This window comes from Dreissena polymorpha, chromosome 4 (assembly GCF_020536995.1).
Source record: "Dreissena polymorpha isolate Duluth1 chromosome 4, UMN_Dpol_1.0, whole genome shotgun sequence".
Lineage (NCBI taxonomy): Eukaryota > Metazoa > Mollusca > Bivalvia > Myida > Dreissenidae > Dreissena > Dreissena polymorpha.
Window position 1 is genome coordinate 33,399,870 of NC_068358.1, and position 21,848 is coordinate 33,421,717.

Below are 21,848 nucleotides of genomic sequence, written 5' to 3' on the forward strand. Positions count from 1 at the left end.
GGGACATGGCTGTCAAACCACCCTATTAGAACTTCTGGAGGATTGGAGGCAGGCTCTCGATAAAGACCATTACGCCGCAGCAATTATCATGGACCTGTCCAAGGCCTTCGATTGCCTGCCGCACGATATATTACTGTCAAAGCTGTCAGCGTATGGTATGTCAGAGCCTGCGTCCAGACTCCTCCAGTCTTACCTTTTTAACAGAAAGCAGCAAATCAAAATAGGAGATACAGTTAGTTCATGGGCCAGTATAACAAAAGGAGTACCCCAAGGGTCTATCCTGGGGTCCTTACTGTTCAATGTCTTTATTAATGATATTTTCTATTTTATAAACAAATCTACCCTTTACAATTATGCAGATGATAATACTCTTTCATTTTACACAACAAACTTTGATGAACTTATAAGTGTTTTACAACATGAAAGTAACATTTTTATTGATTGGTTTCATTTTAACAAGATGCAAGCTAACCCTGACAAATTTCAATCTTTGGCAATAGGCAAATTAACTTCTTGTAAAAAACCGTCATTTAAGATAGGTGATGCTACTATAACTTGTGAAAAAGTTGTTAAACTACTTGGTATTGACATAGACTATAAACTAAATTTTGATACTCATATACAAGGATTATGTAAGAAGGCAGCCACTCAAATTAACATCTTAAAAAGAGTTGGTAGAAATTTAAGTGTAAAAAGCAAGCTTTTAATTTTCCATACCTTTGTATTATCAAATTTTAATTTTTGCCCAATGACCTGGCATTTCTGTTCAGAAACTAATATTAAAAAGATGGAAAAAATTCAAGAAAGGGCAATTCGTTTTATATACAACGACTATAGCACTCAATATATCGATCTTTTACAAAAGGTAGACTTTCCGTCCTTGCAAATAAGACGTATAAGATCAATGGCCATTGAAACATTTAAAATCATAAATGAAATTTCTCCACCTTTGTTAAATGATTTAATTGTTAAGAGACAGTCAACCATAAATTTTAGATATACCAATATTTTACAGATACCACAGGTACGCACAACAACATATGGTAAAAATTCTTTTAGATATGCTGCCCCCTCGCTGTGGAACTCCCTACCAGAAGATTTTAGAAAATGTACAAATTTTTCGCAATTTAAAACTTTAATTGGGACATGGAATGGAAAAATCTGTAGGTGCAAATGCTGTAGACTGAATGGGATTTCCACAGCAAGGGAGCATCACATCACTTAGTTTTAAGTACATTTTCTGCTATAATGTTATATAGTGTCAGTTTTGCTTAGCTTTGTGTGCTTTGGTTGCTTAGCATGCTCTATATGCTTTATTTTTACTTAAATGCTATATGCTGTTAGTGTTTTTCTTAGCTTTGTATGCTTTGTGTGCTTTGCATGCTATATATGCTTTGTAGGCCCTATATGCTTTATATGCTTTGTGTGATCTGTATGCTTTGTACACTTTGTGTGCTTTGCATGTTTTTGTGTGCTTTATATACTTTATATGCATTGTTTGCATGTATACTTTGTGTGCTTTGCATGTGTTTCTTGCTCTATATACTCTATATGCCTTGTTTGCTAGGTGTATTTTTGTGTGCTGTGTACATGTATGCCTAGTATATTTTGTATGCCTGGCATGCCTTATGTGCTTTATTTGCGTTGTATTGCTATGTATGCTATGTATACTTTATGTGCCCTACGCTTTGTATACTCTGGTTGCTTTGTACGCTCCGTACGCTTTGTATGCTCTGCATGCTATGTATGCTCTTTATGCTTGATATGTTTTTTATGCTCTGCATGCTGTGTCTAGTTGATATTTTATTCTTTCTCTTAAAAAATTATCTGACTTTTAATGTAAACAAATCTAAATTTTTTAGTACCATATCTGATGTTGTAATATCATGCTATATATTTATATGTATATCTGCCTTTTAATTGTAGAACAAATTGTTTCCAGTCTTTCAGCTTTTATACACTTGTTATTTCTTATTCATCATGTTTTATAGTCGGTTGTACAAGCTGTCTGAGCTTATGTTTGTTTGTTTAACCCTTGCCGACTCAAAATAAATCTTATCTTATCTTATCTTATCTTATCTTTGTCAAACAATAAAATACGGAAAGGGTCGAACACAACGGATTTGTAATTCTGTCATTTTCCTTAAAAAGTATAATGTCCCTTACCGTGGTGTTAATTAACGGCCACGTGTCAAATTGCAAGTATAATGTATCGGATTATAATCGATAAATCAGGATAAATATACAGATAATTCAATAAAGATAAAGTCAAAATAGGTACAGTATACGTGTTTGTTCATTGGAGTATCGCATGTTATAAAATAGTAATTGTTTCATAATTTTCTTCACATGCTTCAAAGTCATTTCGTAACACTTATGACGTCATTTTGTGTTTTGAAATGTATTGATGCATGCCACGGGAGAAAGGGTAACTTTTCAGCGAAAGGGAAACAGCTGTTGATTATTGTCTTGAAAAAGGGGCATAAAAGAAACATTCACTCGTGATCATAGAACAATAATATTTTCACTTATAGCTGCGCCATTCTTGAATATATATTGTATATGATCTCTCGGGAAATAACAAACGATCTTACACTGACATGAACAAATATCCTCTACTTAATCTTTTTGCATAACACGTCGTTTCTGTTCGTTTATTTTCCTTTTTTAAAAACAACAAAAGCATTGGTGTATCGTTTCATCATTATATTCGTTTTTGGGTACAATGAGGTAATAATATACATTTCAACAGATAATTATATTACATATAAGTTAAATGTTGATTTCATATCAATAATTAAAATTAAAATTAAACCACCAAAAGCCCCTGTATTTTTCAATTGTTCAGAAGAGTGATGACATATAGAAAAAAATCACAAATGCAAGAAGGGACGGGTCTTACAAAGGGTTATGGGTTACATAACCCAACTGTTCGAAATAAATATGGTAAAAATGTACAACTATTAGAAGTATACATGGTAAATCTGTTTAATAACAGTATATTTACGACTTTTGAATTCTTACATGCGAGTTTATAAAACATCATGGGGATGCTGAACAGTGAATAAAACTTGGCTGGCCTGGTTATGCAATTAACTACAATCCAAACACTTGTTCTGAATCAAACCCGTTTTGCTTCTGGGTCAGTTAAATCCTGATAATCACAAAAACAAGATATTAACAACAGTAAGTAAATTTTCAAAACAGAGCCAGTAAAACGAATCAATGTGTGATTAATATTTATGTATACATTTACAGAAACATAGTTGCGTGTATTTCATAATTCTAAAATTAGCGCATTTGCAGGATGAGGCGGGTTTACAGGATGTTGGGTTCGAGTGGTTGCGATGAGTTCAAAATATAAAGAAAATAAAGAGACCACCAACAATTTGCTGTCAAGTGTCTAATGGTCAAGATATATTTCGGATTAAACACAAACACACAAGTGTTGGTCTTTTTTAGAAGTAATCGCCTAAATCAGCCCAAACGCGACAAAACTCTCGGGAAGATATCAAATTCAGGCGACATACTTTGTCCCACTTTTGCCGAGCGCTCCGGTCCCACGAACTTGTCGTTGTAACCTGAACAATGACCACTATGCACATGCAGGTTGTTTCGAAGTGTATTAATATGAACAATGTCAAATTTCACAAGAAAGATGTGATTTAAATTTTAAAAATAATATCATAACCTTCGATTGGCAGAAAATAAACAGCTCAGCTTGTAAAACCACGGGGTCATGTAGTTTCAGAGAAAATTAGGTGACTCATTTTTATATTGAAGTATGTATAATCACTGTAACCCCACGCAGGGGTAAGGCGCCTTACTTTCGTTCTACGATGATTTAAAAAGAGATTTTGTGATAAAAATAAGGACCTAAATAATCTACCTAAGCAAATATCAGCCTTTGACCCACAATTTGTTATTCACTTAATTAACATATACATAGAATAAATGGCGTGTTGTATTTCAATACATACGGTATTTTCGAACAACTATAACCTTCTATTCCTTAAAATGAATATCTGAATTGTAAAGTATGCGTCAGTTGTAAGATTGAAAAATAGTGATTGTAGTAGTTAGTAGTAGTAGTAGTAGTAGTAGTAGTAGTAGTAGTAGTAGTAGTAGTAGTAGTAGTAGTAGTAGTAGTAGTAGTAGTAGTAGTAGTAGAAGTAGTAGTAGAAGAAATAGTAGTAGTAGTAGTAGTAGTAGTAGTAGTCACTGATTATACGTTTCAGAAATCATGCATTATACAAATTACACTTTTCAGAAATTATACTTTTTACACATAACACTTTTGACAATTATTATTTTTTATTTTTTTAAATTACTTTTTCATTGATTCGTATTTTTGAACTGTGTTGAATCAATTTTTTATTACTTTTTTCGTTGATTCGTATTTTTGAACTGTGTTGAATCAATTTTGTATGTGAAAATTTTTATAACAATTAAACGGAAAATGTGCCAGTATAACAATAAAAAAAATATGAAAATATTTAACAACAACTGAAACGACAAAATCTCGCATTGTGAAGGAGTTCAAGTTGATGTTTGTGGATCAATGTCCCAATGTTCATTTATGAGTTAATTTGCATTTCAAAGTGTATGAGGTCCTTACGCGTCCGTGACTGCATTTACTTTCTACAAACAAGGACGTTTGGTCGAATACTGAATTAAAGCAGCAATTTACAGCAATTAAGTTATTGTCACTGTATATGTAATTTTGGTGTGCTGTTGGGCGGAGATCCGGAAAAACCAGAGGACATCCCTCTATCCGAAGAGCAAACCGGACATGCGTATATTAGTTCCCCGGTGATGCCTCTCCCAGCTGCAAAACGTGGCTCGATGACGTCACAGTTTGACAACCTATGGCGAATTTCGTGTCCGGCCAGCAATAACAACAGGAACGGACGCCAATATTTACCTCTCACTCCCCTGGGTCCGCCCATCATCCCACCGCCACTTCTGGCTCCTCCACTGCCGCCATTTCTGGCGCCCATACAGAACGGGCCCGTGCAGCCGCCATTACCGCTTCCACTAACTACCGGAAACATCGGGTTGATGCCGCCTGTAATGAAGAAATGCAGTGCTCGTGTATATACGCTCCATGTGGCATCTTAAGACAAAATTTGTTGTAAAATATGGGAAAAAAAACATCTTCATTATCCTGGCAACATTTAAAAAAATCGGATTTATCCATTAAGAGTCATTCTTCCATGCAACTCCATCCAGCTCCTTCTTTCATAGCATGAAGTATGATTTGGAACCCTATATCACGTTCAATTTATTTTCCGCCCAAGAAGCGGGACGGACGAACGATACAAGCGAAATTTATGATCCGAACTCACGTCGTAGGCATCGCACGCTCGAAAATGACCTCAATTCATCAATTTCCCCACATAAGGCCACTGCATAGACACAGTTTAAGTCATTATACTAGTGAAATACATGTTCAATTAAACATACATAGGTCATGCAATATAGAAGTTTAATAGATTATAGCGAAAATTTGCGGATGCGTAATGTTTTCTTTAAATAGTGCATATATAATGTACGTATTCATTAAATGTGCGTGTTTTGTGATTCTTAAAGCGGGACTGCACGATTTTGTCAAATCTTTGTGAATTTATATAAAATGTGTAAAAAACACATAAGACATATATTTCGATATAAATTAAAATAAAAGTTAAGAAGAACATGTGTCGAAAAATGCGAAATAAGCCAGATATTTAATTCTGAAATCGAAAATGTCTGTATTATAGTCGAATTCGACAGCATGCATATAATGCATGTACGATGTGAATCTAAATTTATTTTTACGGATCATGTTAATTTCCGGCAACGATATCTATTCATACGACACACAAACACTAACTAATAATAATAATAATAAAATATAACTTTATTTCATGAAGAATTCACATTAAGAAATAATTTCTATTTTACAATGTGGTCTTCAGTAACAAAACACAAGTATATATTTTGAAACATGCATACGAACATACAAGGGAAAAAAGAAAATGAACTATACAGTTAAATGTTATAAATACTTCCTTATCAATTCCGACGACGTCGACGACGACGAAGACAACGACGACGATGATAATGATGACGATGATGATTATGATAATACAAAATATGCAAAATGTGATACAAAAATCAATCTTTCAAAAATTAATCTTTCAAATAAATCACATCAGACACATCACAACAAGTATTAACATAGAAAAATTAACAAATGAGCATACATATATATCAATGATTTGTTTGTAGGTATTCTTTAAATTTTATTTTGAATGTAATAAAAAAGACGAATGCTTCGGTTATTGTAGGAACATATGTACGAAATCTTCGTCACAATCGGCTCGGGGCGCTAATCTGTCTTTGCTGCATTTTATGAAATTGGTCTTCAATGTATAATTTTTTTCTTGACTATTTTGTGTTATTGTAACATATTTTTTATCAATTTATTACAATTTAACACATATAAAAATCGTGCAGTCCCGCTTTAATATACATATTACAAAAAACTAATTGAGATTATTCTTCAAAAAGTCGTCGCACACATAAGGCCTTTCTTTATATTCATTTACACATTAATGTTATTCAATCGGTTAACCACGGGTGGTCGGATGGAAGGACATGTGCAATTTATCATGTTACCCATTCAGTGTGGGCATGAAAATAAACAGGTCAAAACTTTAATTGAAATAGAGACAAGGGCGTTGTCTATGTGTTTTACCATAACATGAAGTACAAAATGTCATCTATGTGTTATACCATAACATGAAGTACAACATGTCATCTACGCATATTGAGGTTTTTGATAAGGATACCATCAACGGGGTCATATGTTATTTGTCTTTTTATTTAAACACCGTATTAGTGTATTTTAAAATTTGCCGCATTAAGACACTATTACATTAGTTGAATGCTAACCCATTTCTTTATGGGTGGAAATTATGAAAGCGGTGATACAACTCGGAACCCCTCGACCAAAAGATGGACACTATATTAGCCGCGTTCTTTGAATATTGGGTATAATACATATGCTTTATAAACGTCTCAAATCAGTATGTGCAGTCCGCATAGGCTTATAAGGAACGCCACTTCCTGCCAAGACAGGGACGACACTTCCCGCCAAGACAGGGACGACACTTCCCGCCAAGACTGGTAGATCTCTAATTTCGTCTAGAAGATGCTTCTTTTAAACAGTTAATTCCTTAAAAGCGGAAACTGTCGTCCCTGATTAGCATGCGCGAACTCCTTTTAACATCATTTATGCATTAAACTCCGTTTTACAAGAACGAGCCTCATAATTTGTTGATGAGGTTAAATGAAAAAACGAAATAACAGTACCTCCGCTTCCCGGACACATCGGCCCGAAACAACTAGAAGACGCCCGCTAACGACGTTAATAGCTCCTCATGCGTTCATCCCGCCACCTGAAGCGCTCCCGTCACTGTCTCAAACCGACGCTGCATTTCAGGGATCACAACCCCCGCCACTGCTTCCAGTTCCTGAACCAGATCCCCAAGAGTCTCTTCCAGCTATTGCGCCGTCACCGCTCCCGGATGATGAGAGCCCATTGCCGCTTGAAGAGCTCATACCGGATGCTGTAGTGGTTGGTTCTTTTGTGGTTTGTTCCAAATTTTGCTGTGACGCGGAATGTTGCGAAGATCCTAGAATGATTTTCGTGGAGAGTCTATACTTTTTCTCTAAAGTGAAAATGCTTAAACATGTAATGCATCATCATCAATATCATCATCATCATCATGATCATCATTATCACAATCATCATCATTATCATCATCATCATCATCATTATCACAATCATCATCATCATCATAATCATCATCATCATCATCATCATCATCATCATCATCATCATCATCATCATCATCATCATCATCATCATCATCATCATCATCATCATCATCATCATCATTATAATAATCATCAAATACAATAGCATCCCCGTCGCTACCATCATCAACCGACACATCATCATCATCATCATGGATATCTTCATAATCATCATCAACATCATGAGCAACATGTTATAATCAACCTTATCATCATCATTAGAAGCAGCCTCAGAAGCAGTAGCACCACCACCTACATCATAATCAATCGGCACCATCATACAAATCATTTCTATTCTCATCCTTCTACTATTCTTCGTCAGCATCATCAGCATCATCACTTCCACAAACATTACCCGCTCAAATAAAAACATCACCCCAACCATCATCATCACCAACACTACCACAGATCAAGTGATAATTCTACACGGCTCTGAATCCACGCATGCGCACGTCTGCCAGCCAGTCTCATCTGTTGTGGTGCTTAGTGTGTAGCCATCGTGGCACGACAACATGCATATGTCTTTGCACTTTCGGTACGTGTCGCCGCTGATCGGAAGTGCACCTGGTTCGTGTAAAGTAAATAATATCGATCATAATCTTCTTAGTTAACTCAAGTTTTGTTTTTAATGCAAACGTCATTCATAATACATATCCTTTTGAAAATAGCTAAAATACGTTTAGTTGAAATAATGACGAGAAATACGATTGATAAAGATAAGGAACAAAATGTTTAATAAAGCACTCGCTAAACAAAATATATTTAACGCCTTCTTTATAATAACGATATGAAACGCATCCAAACGGAATGCATGTGCAAAACCCTTCTGCATCTTGAAACATATTGATTACCATTCCCTTTGTTGGTCTCATGCGTGTCGGCACTTTCCTTCATCCACCACTTGCTTGGACAATTCTTAGGCGTCGGTGTGCATGCATGACTCGATGACGTTGCCTCTGGTCGCATTGCGCAATCGCAGACTCTGCACTTCCGGTTGTCCACAGCCGACGGCGGGCAGCGGTTTTCTTCATTTCCGGAAGTGTTTCCAGAATATTGGAAAAGGAATTGTTGATACGACATGCCACCTCCTACCGACCGGAGCCCCGGTACGCGAGCGAGGGAACTTCCGGGGTGCCAAGGTACTTCACATTTAGCTGCGATTATAAACGATTTGACTTTTCATATAATAATACAAAAGGAATTATCATATTAACTATAATAACTTCTCTTCTCAAACTACATGTTACGGCTAGTTTGACATTTGTGCTTCTAGAACTATCAGTAGAATTGCTACTTAATATTGATGATTGAATAAGTACCAAATCATTAATACGTCAACAACAGACACTCTTTATTTTAATTGTTTACTGAAGTACGAGCCTGATAAAATCAAGATCTATTTTTTAAGAAAATAACGACAAATATTCACAATTACAGCACTTCATAAAACAAAAACAGTATTATCATCACTGTACCATAACAAATAAGTAGAATCAAAATCGACGCCCAAATGACATCCGACCCATTTGTGAATAACAGCGTCAAGAATAATTATGTCATTATTATTGGCACTAAAACAGCGCTGCACCTCGCGCGTGTTACTATTTTGCAAAAAACGTCGTTTCCGAAAACGTAAAATATAAAAGGGCTGTTCGATGTTTGATAATACTATTACTAAATATGCAGTAAGACGCTTATATGATTACCATATTAAACTAAACACAATTGAGTTACGGCGTATCAACGCGGCTTTCTGTCATTATGGGCGTAAAGAGAGGCTTTATCAGCCCATGTTCTTAAAATGCGTGACAGTTACTCGAAGAATACATTTAGATTACGGTTAGTTGCGTGACAGTTACTCGAAGAATGCATACAGATTACAGTTAGGTTTAGTGATATTCGACCCTATGTTGGCTCGACTGTTTCAAATGTTTGCGCTTTAATTATAAAACATACAGTTCCGTTTTCTGGTTAGAACTGGTTTCGGATTTCCGAACGCGCGATTGAAGTTGAACTATAGGAAAATGTTTGATAACAGATATATGTTCAAAACTTGAATTGCTAATGATCTGCTGTTGAAAATATGTAATAACCTACATTTACTTATACATTATTTAGTGATGCTTAACTCAAAAAAGACAAAAATATAAGTTCAGTACTCTAAAATTCTTTCGTAAGGGTTAATACAGTGGTGTTCTGTGGTGCATATTATTAAACATAAGTATTTACGTTATGATGATTGTGTTTCTTTCTCAATCTAAACTTCTTTAAATCATCTAAAATAACTTAAGGTCAGAATTGTATTAAAACAATTCTTGGTGTTTTCCACGCTTCCTTTATTTAAAACTGGCAGTAACTATATTCATCTTTATCTTGTTTGTTGGAAACTACACAATTATATCGTAACTGAACTGTGTCATAGGCTTTTAAATAATATGGACTTAGGTTTCTTAATGAAATATCTCAGAAATATTCCATGAGCAGCAATGTTCACGAGCGAACGAGGTTTCTTAATGAAATATGTCAGAAATATTCCCTGAGCAGAAATGTTCACGAGCGAACGAGGTTTCTTAATGAAATATCTCAGAAATATTACCTGAGCAGAAATGTTCACGAGCGAACGAGGTTTCTTAATGAAATATCTCAGAAATATTCCCTGAGCAGAAATGTTCACGAGCGAACGAGGTTTCTTAATGAAATATCTCAGAAATATTACCTGAGCAGAAATGTTCACGAGCGAACGAGGTTTCTTAATGAAATATCTCAGAAATATTCCCTGAGCAGAAATGTTCACGAGCGAACGATGTTTCTTAATGAAATATCTCAGAAATATTCCCTGAGCAGAAATGTTCACGAGCGAACGAGGTTTCTTAATGAAATATCTCAGAAATATTCCCTGAGCAGAAATGTTCACGAGCGAACGAGGTTTCTTAATGAAATATCTCAGAAATATTCCCTGAGCAGAAATGTTCACGAGCGAACGAGGTTTCTTAATGAAATATCTCAGAAATATTCCCTGAGCAGAAATGTTCACGATGGAACGATCGTCACGTCGAAAGAACCGTTAAAGGCGCAAACATGTTACGTTCTGACGATTGTAAATACTTAATTTTATTAATGTCTTAATGGCAGAAAGACAGTTATTTTTATTTAAGACTTGTACAGAGTACATTGTAACACATACAGAGTACATTGTTACACATATATTTACAAAGAATATTTAAAGTAACATTAATACGTAAAATCAACGAAAACTTCGTACAATATTTCGTAAAATAAAGCTAAACAATTAAAAATCATTGTTTCTTATGGCAATTACCGAAATTTCAATGCCAGGTGTGGTGTGGTAAAATAGATGTTTGTGGATACAAAATGCTCGTTTTCATTACGGTTTTAATATGGTACCATTTTTGTGTTCGTGTGTCGTATGAATAGATATATTCGCATGGAATTTATTGTGGTCACAAATAAATAAAAACGAGCATTTTGTATCTACAAAAATCTATGTAATCATACCACATCTAGCGTTGAAATTTTGGCTATTGCTATAAGGAACACTGAATTTTTAGGTGTTACCTTTATTTTACGAAATACTTCACGAAACTTTTGTTGATTTTGAGCGTTATAGAGACTTTAACATGATAAGGAATTCCTATTTCCGTAATTTGGGAAAAATGAATCAACAGTTTGGAAAAAGGCAAGTTAAAAAAAATAACGAATCCATTTCTTTAATGTCATAAATCACAGGAACAAACCTATCGTCAATGTCGAATTTACAATTACTAAATTCAGTCATAACTATAACTTGTCGTATGATGGTAAATAAAACAGGGCCCTTATCAATAATACCACTGACTTCAAATTCGCTGGTCGGTCCTTGTTCGTCCACCTCTGATTGCGCTATACTGAGTGATACGGGGGTGGGGGGGGGGGGGCAGGTGTGTCAGAGGGATGACCTTAATACCTACATGTAACTCTCTATGTGCACAACGAAAGAGAGTGGCAATGAGTCAAATTGATAATTGTGAAAAGTCGCCATTTGATAGATAAACAAGTTCATAATCGAATAAATAAGTAGATCCATATTGAAGTGTTTTAGCCTTTAGCATATATTTGAGCAAACATACAAATGAATTTTGCTGAAAGAAATATACATGTACGCTTTATATATTTATGTCCAATGACTGCTGGGTGGTTGGCAGCTTATCCCTTACAGCTGGTGCTTAACATGTCAAATAAGGGTTTGTTCACAAATATTCCTAGTTTTTTTAATGTCATTACATGTATTTGCTTAGATTAATATTATATTTGCAATACTTTAAAGTTGTTCAAATATCAAAATAAGCAGTCGATTTTTTTCCAAAATTAATAGTATTGGAAAATGCAAAGTTTATATAATACAATCCATTTGTGTTTCTTAAACGTTAATATATACTTAACATTTCCATGTATGTGATACATTTTTAATATTTGTGTTCTATCATTTGCATTCCGATTCTGTGTTCCGTTAAGGCCACTCGTTGTTTCATATATTATAAGCACTAGAAACCAAGTCAAAAAGCAAAACTGCAAAGCGAAATTCCAAAGCGCAATCATGAAATAATTATCGCAATTTGGCATCGTAATTCGGTGACATCGTTTCGTGTTTTGAGTGCATTCTTTTATCTGTTTTTAGGGTGACAATTCGGAAAAAAAGCTCCGGTATCACCAATAAGACGTATATTTTCCTTGTGATTATTTTCAACTGATCATGGAAGCAAACCATATTTTATGAAACAATACATGGTGATTGAGCTCCATACAAACGCTTTGGTGAGTAGAGCAACATCCAGTACAAGTTTAATTTGTTCATGCTAGTAAGCAAAATGAGTGACATATTATCTTCGTGTTTTATGTTGAGAATTTTTATATAGACTTACACTGACCAGATCAGGGGGATATTTGCTTCATCATGCTGTACGCGGTCTTTAAAAATGTCTAGTGATGCATATTTTAAATGTTGAAAATAGCAGCCATTTAGGTAAAACGTTAATTTAAGTTAGAAAAATACCTTCAGAGTTATTTTATAGTATGTCGCTATTGGAATTCTGAGAAATTCGAATCGATGTATGCAGCGATATTTTGTCTTTGTAATCTTGCTTTTGCATATAATTTTTTATGACTATTTCAAAGGGCGTAACCGGAAAAGATCACACATATATTTTAGTATTATGCAGTGTCAAATTTGGTTAATTTAATCTTTTTTTGCTGTTGTTTTTTACTATTTAACGCGTAATGTGTTGTCTAACTATCAATATAAACTTTAAAATAGTTAAGGAAAAAGAGTATATTACGTAAGCTTCTCTGGGATCTTAAATGTCCGACTCGTGTCCGAAATTCTACGAATCGGCTGATAAATTCAAGTACACAAAGAAACCAACCGTGTATTTTATCCCATTTGTATACCGACATTGACGGTATAACACCTCATGGAATAAACTAACCTGTATCCCACCTTGTTGAATATACCTGTCGCGTGCACGGACTACATTTAATTCTTCCACTGAATGATTTTTCATAACAAATCTCTAGAGTCGAGAAAACTTTAGCTTTAAAATTATACGACCTTCAACTTTTAGATCTAGTCAAGGGACATAATTTTTCGCCATCCGTATAATGAATCAGCTGATAATAATGACATACTTATTGCGTCATTTTCCAAATATATGTGATGTCATCTTTTTGTGTACACGAAACTAGTATGCGATATCTGGGAATAAAACATTGAAGACGCGCATGTTTTCTTGTAAATTTATCCTGGAAGTAATGATGAAAAAGTCCATATTCTATGGACTACTAACCTCGGATGGAACCGGTTAGACAAAGGAATAAGATCTACATGTAGATCTAGCTTGTTCTTGTTAAATTGATTTTCAGAATGTGCGTACCTATTTTGATGTGAAATTGTGTGTGTAGAACATATTGATGGGTGTGTATTTTGGTTCAGTAGTCTATTCAAATTGTTTTGCTTTAGGTTGTAAGTAAACGTAAGGGTATTTTCTTTGATGAATAAACTTTGTCTGTGTTATTTTATCAAAGAAAGTCTATTCAATAAGAATAACCCGTTTGCAACAATTGTTTCAACGTTGAATAGAATTATGACGGATTATCTTGTGTTGGGTCAAAAACTACAGGATGTGAAGGCAAGAGCTAGACGCCATCAAAATCTGCAGCGTCCATGAAAAAAATAAGGCGAGTATAGTTTTTTTTGTTAATTTATGTTTAGAACGACTCTGTGTCACAGTGTGTAAATTTACATTTACATGTATGTTGACATCGACATCATTTTGTCAGGAGCATTCGCCGCCATATTGGATTTTGATCATATTCTTTCGAAAATTAAATAAGTTATATTAAAGTAAAATCTTCTTTTCGCGGTCGTAATGTGTTACAATGTGCATGCTGCGTAAATTAAATCGAGGTATATGGTGATATTTTTTCTCGTTTTACAGTTTTTGTGTGAAATTTTTTAAGACTATTTTGCGTACCAGACGAATACATTCTATATCATTACGCATGGTTACATTCGTTATATTTTAAGCGCTTTTAATAATGAATTAAAATTATTGTTAAGGTTATTAGATCTACTTATGTTATATGTCACGTTGAAAAAAAATCAAATGGGATAAATAGAATACTAGGTTAGCGTTGAATACAGAGAAGTTTATGTTGCTCAGCTCGAACACCGAAATCGCTCGCCAAGGCTCGCGCTCCCGGCGTTCTAAGCCTCGCAACATAAACTTCTCTGAACTCAACGCTAACCTAGTATTCTCTATCTCTCCACTTCCTAATCACCATCATCATCAGCAGCAACAGATGTTGAGTTATGAACATGTGTGTGTGTCTAAATCGATATTTAATGCATCATCGACAACAACATCATCAACACTATCCTGATACTAATGTCGTCGTAATCATGATCTCCATCATCATCATCATAGCTATCATTACAAATGTTTATCATCATCATCAGTCATCATCATCAGTCTTCCTAATAATTATAATTTTAATGTCCGCCATTTTCATCTCTGGCCTATATAACAATTACAACGACAAATATTTGTTTGGTGAAATCAAGCGCCAAACACGAGTTTACAAATACCGTGCTCATTAAGTTATTTAAATTAGTGAGTTTGCATTACATTTTTTCCGGTACCCAAATGTTATGTCGCTGATGAACTTAACGTGCTGAAATTAAAGAAATAATGAGCCTTTGAATTCACAAAGCATCATTAAATTTAATTATGCAAAGCCACGTGTTTTAATGCCGCGTATAGATTGGATACAAGTGATAGGGTGTTTGAGGAGTTGTATGACTTTGTTGAATGAAATACACTGTAGAAACATGCACGACACCATTTTTAATATAAATATACACACTCGTCCTTAACTTTAAATTCACATCTGAACATCGTATTAAATTGAATAATTTAATGCATCCATGCCAAAGATTAAAGATTGAACATATACACATATACACGCAATTGTAATGGTTAACAAAACGATTTATGGGTGCTCCATATCACGGCACAATAGCAGTTGCTATGTATGAAATTTTCGAGGTTATCATGGTTTAGGAACGATACTGAAAATACTCCCTACAAAAAGAGAACATATGCTAATTTTCTAATGCTACACGTTTGTCATGGTGGGAACTCCGTTCGGTAATTTCTTGACTTTGTTGTACGAGTAGAAGTTGGTGTAGGAGGCCGCAATGTTGCGCCCGTACACATGCGTCTTGTAGAGCAGGTGGTCAAACACGAGCATGTCACGAGTCTCCATCCTGTGCCACGTGACACTGAGTTGACTGCAGCACTCGGAACCCTGAAATGCACGTTCCAAAACTTTGAAGTTGGTATGTAATAGGGCAAAGGTGGAGCAACGGACATCGTATATATCGCCGTGGCCTAGTGGATAAGGCGTCCGCCTTGGGATCGGGAGGTCGTAGGTTCGAGCCCCATGGGGAGCGTTTGTCTAAGGATGGATGTTTGTCATGGGACTTGTTCCGATTAGGCCGGCTCGTGAGCCGCGAGCGTTAAACATGAATGGTTACCGACTTCTATCCGACTGGCGCCTGGCATAGTGATAGGAGTTGGGAGGTACATGGTATACGCGCAAAAAGTGTCTCATAAGTCAGATTGACTGGCCCTTTCAATAGGGGTGACACTATAATAAAAAAGACCTTTACCTTTATACAGTACACTATTTTAATTCAACGCCGCGTCGCTGCGATTATATTTACATTTTTCTTAAAGAATGTGGGACGTAGACGTACGCTAAACAGAAAGACAGATTACTATATCAGGATGTGGAACGTATACGTTCGATAAACAGAAAGACGGATTACTGTATCAGAATGTGGGACGTATACGTTTGATAATCAGAAAGACCGATTACTATATCAGAATGTGGGACGTATACGTTTGATAAACAGAAAGACCGATTACTATATCAGGATGTGGGACGTATACGTTCGATAAACAGAAAGACGGATTACTGTATCAGAATGTGGGACGTAGACGTACGATAAACAGAAAGACCGATTACTATATCAGGATGTGTGACGTAGACGTACGATAAACAGAAAGACCGATTACTATATCAGGATGTGGGACGTATACGTTTGATAAACAGAAAGACCGATTACTGTATCAGAATGTGGGACGTAGACGTACGATAAACAGAAAGACCGATTACTATATCAGAATGTGGGACGTATACGTACGATTAACAGAAAGACCGATTACTATATCAGGATGTGGGACGTATACGTTTGATAAACAGAAAGACCGATTACTGTATCAGAATGTGGGACGTAGACGTACGATAAACAGAAAGACCGATTACTATATCAGGATGTGGGACGTATACGTTCGATAAACATAAAGATAGATTACTATATCATAATGTGGGACGTATACGTTCGATAAACAGAATGACAGATTACTGTATCAGAATGTGGGACGTATACGTTCGATAAACAGAAAGACAGAATACTATATCAGGCTTGGCAAGAAGACAATAATGGATTATTCAGTTATAAGCCTCGTCTCTTATTCTCAATAAATATTCACACCGAATGCCTCATTGAGACGTAAACGGTCATATGTTCGCCAATTTAAGATGCCCAAATTTAGCCGAATTTCCCTTCACAAATATTGCACATTTTTCCTCCACATAAAAACAAACTTTGAAAGCAAAAAAGTGATCTTTTAAGTTTATTTAAAGTAAGTAAAACAATAATTTATTTGCACGTATCGCATTTTAAAACCCTGGAATGCATTTACTGAAACAAATAACATAGTTTCATATTCGTCGAGGCCATGTTTGCTCAAAAAAGCGTTTTGCTTCTTGAAATTAGTTTTATATATACCGTGGTTTTAAACTATACACTGCATGTGTCATCTTCTGACATAAAGTATTTTAGATTTACCTCAGATTTTTCGAATTCCATTCTTTCAGATCATTCATTGCCATAATTTTACATATCATCTTTATGTTACAATTAACGTGAATAAAACAATCAAGTGATATAAACGAAGGCCAATTTAATTTAAACCTTACTTTCGCATCGATTGACTCGACTTATTTAGGCACTCTCGAGTCCGTTTCCTGGGCAAAACTGTACTTAAAATTGTGTATGTGATTTGTTCAAGTAAATCATAAAAAACACACCGGTAAACAAAACGGTTTTCTTACCCCGTTTGGTTTATTCCTAGAATAATAATAAAGCCACTGCGGCGGCGGCCCAAGAATGTAGTCGTTTATATTATCCGGGTGGAAACTTTCCCGTTCAAATCTGTCGAGAGAGCTATGTTTGTTGACACCGGCTTTCATTGCGCATCTGCCGACCTCTAAATCCTCGAAGCTTCCCTTTTCCTGACAAGCGCCCTTTTTCTGAAAGTTAAGACATGGGTAAATCAAGTCTCACAGATTCCCATTATATTCGAAACCGGTAAATCTAATACTTACCGGCCCACTTTGTCCTAGAAACTAGATTATAGTGTCTCATTAGTTCCATTAGCTAAGACCAGAAATAATCAACTCAGACGCATAGCGCTCCGTGCCCTCGTTCTATTAAAACATTTAACATCAATCGCATGTATAATAACTTTGCTTTAACATCTAACAATGGTATCCAAATTAGTGCCACACGTGGGATAGGGTAAATATTACTGTCATAAACCCAGACACTAACGTTTCGTTTTACATTTTCACAACACACGTATGCTTTCTGTTGTGTTAACACATTTTCAGAACGAAATCTTGTATTTGTATACTCTTGATTTGCATGTGTATACAATATGTCCCCTACTAGCCATCCGCCTAAGGCGGATGCTTGTGACGTTATATGGCTACCAAAAAAGAAATCTGAAATAGTTGGAACTCATCCACATCTATGTAACACCTGTCAATGTCTAAACTTTCCCAAGAAGATAAATCACTGGCTTAATGAACATCAGGATACAAATACGAATATAAGGTGTGGTTTAACCTTGTTCCCTTATGAATTATGTTTTTACGCATATAATTAAACACAATGCACAGTGAGATATTTAGTTTTAAATTAAGTTGTTTCTTTCTATAAAAGAACATGCATGAAACGTTTGTATTATTCCAATGTTGCCACTTATTGTATGTATATGATCTGGAATCCTTCGAGTTCACTTATTGCTAACCTGTATCCCGGGTATTTACTGAAATCTGGCCTGGATCTATAACTGTACTGATATTTGACCTGTAATTTAGATTCCACAAGCATTTTGGCTGATATCAAAGTATTTACTCGTATCTGTGAATCCAAGCATGGAGTAATATCTTACCTTGAATCCCTTTTCAACGAGGCGCTTGAGCCCGGCTCGGCTGAACACATATCCTGTGCCGTCGCTAATGTAGGGCGAGTCGAACTAGGTGGGCTCCAGCTGGTAACCTAGTAACGACAGAACAAAACACGAACACTCCAGAGCACGTTTTATAAAACTTCTTATGACAAATTTAATTTACGATGCTAGTTTTGCAAAGTATAGTTACTATGTTTCAACATTTTCGACAAGAGAATAGCAGTCATACTCTTAAATTGGTTTCCATCGTCCAAGTGCCTTTCATTTAAGTAACATATTGATCATAAATGTATATTTGTTGTGAGCTAAAAAGCAGTTGTAATTAAAATTAAAATCTATTATTGTTGTAAATTCTGTGATTGTCCGAAAATCTTTGATTGCCGTAAATCTTTAATCTTTGATAAGGCCCCAAGACCAGTTTTCTTATGTAAGGTACACTTTAAGATCAAACTTTCCTAGTGGTATCTATTGTTTTCTTAATAAAGGAAATACAATTAAATGAAATTATTTGATTAACAATAAGATATTTGTTTTCAATCTAACATGTTTTATAAAACATATTTCAAGATGTGAATATGTGCTTGATTGCAACTTACTTCGAGAGTTATGCAAATATTGTCCATTTGTGGCAATGCTGTTAAAATCATTGATTATATACGTTATGTTACACATGATGAATATGTTCGGTAAAATATAAGAAAGAGAAAATCCACTTTAGACCCAATGGCAAAAAGTGGTCAGCCTTCGACTTCGTCCCAAAAATTTGGGTCTGCCTGGCTAGTCACTACTTTGTAAATGGCCCTCAGTTGGGTTTGTTATTTCTTAATTCATGTGTTGTTTCTCATTTTTATTTAATTTTTATACCATAAATTATTAAATAAGAAAACGTTTGAATCTACGAATACCACCATCAGAAGGATTTTACATATGATAGCTATGTTTACCGTTTACCATTATGGGAGGTTATGCCTGGAAGGAGTCTGCACTTACCCAGATACGCAGGTGTTTCCGGATTTAGCCCTTTCAATAAGAAGCGCATATTCTCCATGATGACATAGGTGTCATCATCAGCCTTCAAGAACCAATCAAAATGCTCCATTTCCTGCAAGTTCAGCAGCTGTAAAATCTCGCGAAATTTCTCGGTCAGATTGTCGTATCCCTCCTGCGTATCGATAAACATAATATCCGTCCCCATAGAAACCGTTTTAAAAGTATTCCCGGTTGCCGTTTTATACTCCTTCTGTTCTTAACCGCCTAAATGTATTTCCACCTTCTGCATAGGTGTCGCTCCGTGCGGCAACGGCGCATGCGTAATAATGCTTTCCTCACCGGATGCGGAAGCGAAGAACACGTGCTTGTTGCATCGAGGTGCCCACGTTGCATTTATGCCGGCCGCCTTGCTAAAGGTACCGGACTTTGTTGTAAGGATCCAACAGAACACTCGCACCTCATCGAATAACTTCCGGGCCACCGTGTCGTCGACGTAAACTATACACAACGGGCAAGTTTAATGATTAATTAAAGATACTTATTGACAAAAAGTATGCATTTTTAATTTAACCTCACGTCTAAAATGTAAACGTTAAATGAAGCATCGATTTCAGACTCACTATTGCTCAATCTACATATAGAAAAAGGAAAAACGATAGGATAAATTGAAAACCAGATCAATGTTGAACACAGGTAAGTTTATTTTTCTCGGCACTAAAACCTGCGCTTCTCGCCGAGGCATGTATATGTTTTTCTGATACTTACTCAATATCTGAAGTCAGCACTTACCAGAATGGTCCGATACCTTCTGAAGTTCGCTGTTGTATGGAGGATATGTCTGCCTAACGACGTATAGGTGATGGGTTTGATCACCGCTGTCGGAGCTGTCCTTAGATCTCCCCAAAAGACACCAAGTATTGGTTATTTCAATAAAATTGGCTCGATAGCGTCCTAATTAGCCTTATGCTTTCGATGCAATCGAGCTACAATAATGTTAAAACTAAACGAAAATGTTGAAATTAAACAAGGGTTTATAGTAACTATCGACGTGAGTGAGAGGTATGTCGTCCACAGGAACATGTTTATGCTGGATCCCGACATCAATGCCAATGGCCAATGACGGTGTTGGAACTACAAAACATAATATAACATCATTATTGGAGCGACGCCTGCAAACAATGATCAAATGCCACGTGCGGTCATTGCGCAGTATGTTCAGAAACTACCCTGTCCGCAAATACGATCACACAACCTCGCCCGATTTATAGCGAACAAGGTGGTTCTGACCATAATGCGCGGGTGCACTCAGTATAATTGTTAAGCTCTTAAAAAACGTAAGATACCAAAACCTAAGCCAAGGATCGCGTTCATTTTTTTTTTCAAGTTTAACACAAGTCCTGAACTTCTTAAAGTATTAAGTTTTGTTTTAGTAAAGTCTTACACAAATTAGTACACCTATAACCTGTTCACATTGCAAGCGTCATGACTTTTAATTTTTGTAATAGACATTCCTTGGCTGCAATTTTGAAAGTTCCGTGATCTAAACTGAAAGTACATTTCCGTTAATTCAAGTTCTGTACATTTTAACTGAGAACTAACGTTTGGGAAAGTAACAAATGCCGCGGTACTTACTTCTGTTAGAGAAAATGAAGTAAACTCCCATAACGACAATTAATATGAGTAGGAACGAGATGATTGCGTATTTCGAAAGGTTCTTGGTAGCGCTCTGCATCCTCAAATCTCGTGTGATGTGAGAATTTATGACATTCAAGATGGCGGACTATTGGAAATATCAACTTGTTTGCTCTTCTTCTTTTGCTATCAACTGTTTCGTGCTTTTTAAAACTTAAAAATACGATATTTTTTCTGTTTTTTGAGTCTATTGCGATATTCAAAATGGAGACATATGGATTGGCACCGATATCATTTGTTTACGGCCTTTTGAAAAATGTTATGAAATGTTCACTGTTGTGATGGACGGCTAGAAGTTTCGCTGGTTTTTGCGACTCATATTCACATATATTTTTCTGTTTAGTGGTTGACTTTTTCACGTTGATTTAAGATAATCGCGATATTAGAATGCATGATGGATTCGTAATTGTAAAGTTCAAG

General features: G+C 35.6%; 2 protein-coding genes across 2 annotated transcripts; both read right to left on the minus strand.

Annotated features, from left to right (window-relative positions):
- Window positions 1-3,143: 3,143 nt before the first annotated feature.
- Window positions 3,144-8,832, minus strand: LOC127878335 (keratin, type I cytoskeletal 9-like). The gene is made up of 5 exons (XM_052424861.1): window positions 8,718-8,832; window positions 7,500-7,682; window positions 4,925-5,068; window positions 3,531-3,581; window positions 3,144-3,154 (listed from the first exon to the last, which is right to left on the minus strand). Exons 1-5 carry the CDS (start codon window positions 8,830-8,832, stop codon window positions 3,144-3,146), a joined length of 504 nt encoding a protein of 167 aa, XP_052280821.1.
- Window positions 8,833-15,421: 6,589 nt separating this feature from the next.
- LOC127878336 (glycoprotein-N-acetylgalactosamine 3-beta-galactosyltransferase 1-like) lies at window positions 15,422-21,468 on the minus strand. The gene is made up of 7 exons (XM_052424862.1): window positions 21,369-21,468; window positions 20,778-20,867; window positions 20,017-20,234; window positions 19,737-19,986; window positions 18,729-18,835; window positions 17,605-17,802; window positions 15,422-15,729 (listed from the first exon to the last, which is right to left on the minus strand). The coding sequence occupies exons 1-5, from the start codon at window positions 21,466-21,468 to the stop codon at window positions 18,813-18,815; spliced, it is 681 nt and encodes a 226-aa protein (XP_052280822.1). The 3' UTR covers window positions 15,422-15,729; window positions 17,605-17,802; window positions 18,729-18,812.
- Between the last annotated feature and the right edge of the window lie 380 nt (window positions 21,469-21,848).

What these genes read in the sequence shown, in the direction of transcription:
- LOC127878335 (XM_052424861.1), bottom strand. Translation starts at nt 8,832, where the DNA reads ATGCGACCAGAGGCAACGTCATCGAGTCATGCATGCACACCGACGCCT. An exon ending in TGAGACCAACAAAGGGAATG is followed by an intron (nt 7,683 to 8,717) that starts GTAATCAATATG and finishes AAATCATTCTAG; the next exon opens with GATCTTCGCAACATTCCGCG. An exon ending in AACTGGAAGCAGTGGCGGGG is followed by an intron (nt 5,069 to 7,499) that starts GTTGTGATCCCT and finishes TCTTCATTACAG; the next exon opens with GCGGCATCAACCCGATGTTT.
- LOC127878336 (XM_052424862.1), bottom strand. Translation starts at nt 21,468, where the DNA reads ATGCAGAGCGCTACCAAGAACCTTTCGAAATACGCAATCATCTCGTTC. An exon ending in CTTCATTTTCTCTAACAGAA is followed by an intron (nt 20,868 to 21,368) that starts GTAAGTACCGCG and finishes TATGTTTTGTAG; the next exon opens with TTCCAACACCGTCATTGGCC. An exon ending in GGAAACACCTGCGTATCTGG is followed by an intron (nt 18,836 to 19,736) that starts GTAAGTGCAGAC and finishes TGTCGTTACTAG; the next exon opens with GTTACCAGCTGGAGCCCACC.